We start from the raw sequence: 5,465 nt of genomic DNA on the forward strand, positions 1-5,465 counted from the left end.
AATGGATTATAAAAAAGGTTCTTGAGGATAATATTATAACACACATGATGAAAAACTTCAATCATTCGCACACACAAGATTCTCATATATACTGAAAGCCTAAACCAACGTACGGTTAAAAGCCTTAGTAGATTCAGAAGATAATATGTGCTACCATTGCTCACACTCTTTTATTGTATTATCTACTATAAATTGTTTGTAATATGAGGAAAGAGTCTTTTCCAGAATCAGATTTCATAAAGTGTTGAGTTGTAATACTAGGAGTTTCAGTAAGAAATGTTAAGTCCTGCTGAAGTGGGTTTGTACAAGTGTGTTCTTATCAAATTGTCCTAGTGATATCTTCTGGAAACAGAAGAAGGAAAATCGTAGAATGATTTTATTTTTCGAAATTCCAGAAACAAGTCTCATGTTATATTACCTTCCACTGCTTTTAGTTTCATCTACTGTTGTGGATTGTTTCCGCATTTTAATATTTTGCTACACTTCCTCAAAAGAACGAGACCAACTTCTAACTCCTCAAAAAATTATGAAGCACATTTACAGAAGCTGAAGAGAGAAAAAGTTGGGAGCATTTATTCAATCTCTTCTAAACACTCAACCGATCCTAACATATTGATTTTGTAAACTAATGTAATTAAACTAACATTAAAACAAATATTCATCACATGTTAATATTTATATATTATTTTACAAACACTCAACACCTGTGTCCGACCATTAGTAATAATAAGGATAGAGTATGCCGAAAAAGAGGGGGTTGAAACATTCTTAGCTAAAGACTCCACAATTGTCAGTCCATCTGTTAAATGATGCACGTACTTAGGAAGACCATAACAAATAACAGCTTTCCAAGAAATCTATAAATCCATTTTACAATTATTTTATGTAAATAATCATTTCTTGATTTCATTTTCCCAATTCTCCCACAAAATGGCAAACCAGCATCGTCCCACCAACACGGGCTATACTGGACAGGCTGCAGGCCAGCCCCAGGTGTTCCTGTCTTTATCTTCATATATTCAGCTATCATTTTATTATATGTTTGAGAATTTTGATTTTTAAAAGAGCTTAAACTTTAAAAATAAATTGACTTATTTGGGATGTTGTAGTTGAGGAGAGATGACTTAATCAACCAACCATCGAATCTGCAAAACCAAGGCCAACCCAACTTTCTTCAAGAGGTACGTGGCTTTAAAATTTATTCAATATAATACATGCGATGCGTGTGAGTTATATATGTTTGTTAGTAAAAAGATAATATTGTAAAATTGATGTACAAAAAATTACTTAAAAAACCCATAAGAAACTCTTTTTTTAACATGTAGTATAGATATATATATATAATGTTGCTAAAAATTATGCCTTGTAATGTATATGAATATGGAAGACTGGAACACAAGTCAAGAACATGGCACAAGGAGCAGCAGAAATAGGAAAGGGTGCAGCACAAGGTGCAGTGAACCTTGCCATGGGTGCGGCAATAGGAGCGGCCAACGTTGCGCAAGGGGCAGCTGGCGCGGTCAAGAATACTCTAGGAATTAATAATCCCGACTCAGATGTCCCTACTGGAACCACCCGCACCATGGACATGAATCTTCCTGCCGACATCGATACCGAAGTCGGAGGCTCGACCAATCCAAGGTCGACCATCAACCATCCAAGCATTCCTAGTACTAGGATTTGAAGTGGATGCTTTTCTATATGGACTAAATGATGTTATTTTTTTAATGAGATTTTGCTTGTTTATTAGATTGTTATAAGTGAATTTAATCATACTGTGTCACATTATGATACATGGGTTATTCTTTCCTTTCTAAGAAGTAATGTTAAGAAATATTTTTTTTAGTGAAGAGTAGGTTATTTTATAATAGAATACTTGAGTTTATGAGAGGGTATTTTTTTTAATCATCGGTCAACTTTTTTTTTTTTTTTTAAGAAAATGACCTCCTCAAATATATTTCAAATAAACTTGAGTAGGTCATTTTTTTTAAAAAAACGTTGACCAAGGTTATTTAACCAATTTTCCTGTTCATCAAGAGATGACATGGCTATTTTAATAAGGGATTATTCGATTTATTTTGAGATGACAATTCCTTTAACAAAAATTATAAATTTGAAAAAGACTGTCTGATATGGCCAAACTCAATTCCAAATGTATTTAATCAATGGACGTGATTATATTATTAGCTGGGAAGTTCGATGCTGAGGTACAGAATCAACGATCCTAATTGATTTAGGGTCGTGGGACCTATATGTTATCATGTGGATCCTACGACCCCAAATTACTTGGAGCCGTTGGATCTCTGACCTTAAGACAGACAGAATTTATGTGAAGAAAAACCCCTCCCCACCTCAATGGTTAGTTTGTACGTAATTACTAGCTAGTTTCAATGTTCCAGAATAATGAAGCTAAGAATGCTGTTAAATCAGAAATGTAGAAGTGCTGTTAAATCAAAAGATTTTGTAGGACTGAGTATTTGTCTTTTTACCAAAAATTATAAAATATCGCCCTAGCACGTCTTTCACTACCCGCTTCCTTGCACATTCATCTAAGCACGCTAGGGGCTATAATAAATTATCACCCTAGCGTGAACAAACGCTATCTAGCACTTGTTTCTCCTTCAACACGCACCGAGACAATCACAATTTACCACCCTAACGCGCCCTTTTCAGTTCAAGAGCTCAGTTTTTCATCTTTATTCCTTCGTTTGGGCGTTTTTACTACAAAATGACCAAACACATGTGAGGCGTGATCATATGAAAAACTTACCAATTAAAATTAATGATATAAGGACTTGAAACACAAACTCATGCAAAAATAGACTAAAAATCAATATAATAAAACATGCAAAAACGACACATATCAAATGGTCATGTGATCACTCATCTGTATAATTGGATATCTTCATACCCATACTTATGAAACGTGGTGTTAGTATCACAGATGCTAGTCTCGAGCTCGGACAACCTTTATCCTTATTTTAGGTGATTGATTTGACTGAGAATGAATTTAGAATATACAATACACGTTTAATTAATTTCATGATCTAGGTTGCGAGATATACCTCATGGTACTATAGTATATTCGAGGACTTTATTTATGCAGCTTGAATGGGTATGCAGATAAATCAAATGTAATAATTGGAAAAAATTGCAAAATTTTATTAAATAAGATTATTTTCACATAAGAGTCAATAAAATTCAAGTCACAAGTTGGCTTGTTAGGAACCAACTCTAACAATATTTCACTTACTCTATAGCCACCCACTCATAGATTTCAAACACATTGCTTCATGACACTTCTCAAAAAATGATACTGGCAAGGGTTTTGTAAGTGTATCAGTAACGTTATCTGAAGAGGCAACGCTCTCTATAGAAATGTCTTTTATTCTCACAATCTCATGGATGATGTGGAATTTCCTAAGTATATGTTTTGATTGCTGATGATACATTGATTCTTTTCTTGAGCAACAACGCCACTATTTTCGTAGTAAATCGAGACTGGATCCACTCCGTTTGGAATGACGCCCAACTATTGGACAAAATTCCCTCATCCGGACATTATCTTTTTCTCAAGCTGATGTATCTATGTATTCTGCCTCAGTAGTTGAATCCATTGTGGTGGCTTGCTTGGAACTCTTCCAAGAGACATCATCGCCATTGAGCTTGAATACAAATACATAGGTTGATTTCGAATAATGTATATCTGATTAGAAACTAGAATCATTGTTGCCTTCCAACTTTTATTCTCCACCCCGATAGACCATGAACAAATTCTTAGTCCTTCTCACATACTTAAGAATATCCTTCACAACTTTCTAATGTAATGGACTGGGATTCAACTGATATCTTCTTGTAACTCTCAGTGCAAAAGCTATATCAAGTTGAGTAGATATAATACCATACATAATACTACCAATGGCAGACACATTAGGAGTGTGTGCCATGGTTTTTGTATCCTCATCAGTCTTATGATATATAGAGTTGGATAAAGTGAAACCATGATACATTTGTAGATATCCTTTCTTGGAATCTTCCATAGAGAATCTCCTTAGCATGATATCGATATAAGTGGATTAGGTGAGCCCTAGAATCCTCTTTGATCTATCTCTATAAATATGTATTCCTAATATATATGTTTCTTCACCCATATATTTCATTGAGAATTTATTAGCTAACCATACTTTAGTTGATTGCAGCAATATTAGATAATTCTCAATGAGTAGTATGTCATCAACATAAAGTACGAGGAATGTCACTGAACTCCCACTAACCTTCTTGTACACACAAAGTTATTCATGATTCTTAACAAAATCAAACTCTTTGATGGTGTTATTGAGTCTAATGTTCCAACTTCTTGATGCCTATTTGAGATCATAAATAGATCTCTGAAGTTTGCATACTTTATCCTCACTTCTTACTGATGTGAGTTCTTCAAGTTGAGACACGTAAATATCTTTCTTAATATCACTATTAAGGAACATTGTCTTCATATCCATTTAACATATTTCATAGTCATATTATGCTGTTATAGCTAGCAGATAACACATAATCCTAATGTACTTTAACATCACGACTAGAGTAAAGATTCATCATATATAGTTAATTTCTTGTCTTTGAGTATATCATTTTTCTACCGATCGAACATTAAGGTCACTACCTTCCCATTTTCCTTAAGCTTCTTTTTGTAAATCTATTTACATCCTATGAGAACGATTCTCTCAGGTGGACCTAACAAGGACCATACTTAGTTCAAATGCATGGAGTCCATCTCAAACTTCATGGTTTTAAGCTAATTGGATGAATCGGTATCAAATATAATGTTTCATTCAATTTTATTGGATCACATCCAAGATTAGGCTCATCTTGGCCCTCTTCAGGAAGTAGACTCATCCTCATTGGTGGCCTTGAGACATTTCAGATCTCCTAAGAGCTTATACTATTTCGATTGTTGTTGGGGCATAGATTATATTATTTCAGGAGTGAGTGTTTCTTAAATCTCCTCGAGTTATATCATTCCAAATTTTCTATATAATAGAAAATCCTTCTCTAAGAAGGTTATATTCTTAGAAACAAACACTTTTGCTTATTTTGGATCATAGAAGTAATATCCAACATAGTACTTTGGATATCCCACAAAATAGCAAAAGCTAGATCTACTATCAAATTTTTCTCCCATTGACTGTGTTACACAAGCAGGATATCCCTATAAATATTTGGGAGTCTAATCCATCTATATCTCATATGGTGTTTTATCAATTATATTTGTATGGAAGTTGTTCAATAAGATTATCGCAGTTTTAAGGGAAAATCCCCAAAAGAATGGCAGCTGTTTTGTGAATCTCATCATAGATCAAAACATATTCATCAATGTTCGCAAACGACGTTCTGATATACCATTCAACTGTGAGGTGGATGAGCAGTCCATTGTGAGAGAATCTCATTTCTTTAACATAATATTAGAA

The 5,465-nt window shown here is 34.0% G+C and overlaps 1 protein-coding gene across 1 annotated transcript; it reads left to right on the top strand.

The window, feature by feature from the left end:
• The first annotated feature begins 871 nt into the window (after positions 1 to 871).
• LOC140956449 (uncharacterized) lies at positions 872 to 1,850 on the top strand. Its single transcript, XM_073413175.1, has 3 exons — positions 872 to 993; positions 1,110 to 1,181; positions 1,388 to 1,850. Exons 1-3 carry the CDS (start codon positions 931 to 933, stop codon positions 1,682 to 1,684), a joined length of 432 nt encoding a protein of 143 aa, XP_073269276.1. The 5' UTR covers positions 872 to 930; the 3' UTR covers positions 1,685 to 1,850.
• The last annotated feature ends 3,615 nt before the right edge of the window (positions 1,851 to 5,465 follow it).

The sequence above is a fragment of the Primulina huaijiensis genome, chromosome 14 (genome assembly GCF_012295235.1).
Source record: "Primulina huaijiensis isolate GDHJ02 chromosome 14, ASM1229523v2, whole genome shotgun sequence".
Classification (NCBI taxonomy): Eukaryota; Viridiplantae; Streptophyta; class Magnoliopsida; order Lamiales; family Gesneriaceae; genus Primulina; species Primulina huaijiensis.

What these genes read in the sequence shown, in the direction of transcription:
- LOC140956449 (XM_073413175.1), top strand. Translation starts at nt 931, where the DNA reads ATGGCAAACCAGCATCGTCCCACCAACACGGGCTATACTGGACAGGCT. An exon ending in AGGCTGCAGGCCAGCCCCAG is followed by an intron (nt 994 to 1,109) that starts GTGTTCCTGTCT and finishes GGGATGTTGTAG; the next exon opens with TTGAGGAGAGATGACTTAAT. An exon ending in AACCCAACTTTCTTCAAGAG is followed by an intron (nt 1,182 to 1,387) that starts GTACGTGGCTTT and finishes TGAATATGGAAG; the next exon opens with ACTGGAACACAAGTCAAGAA.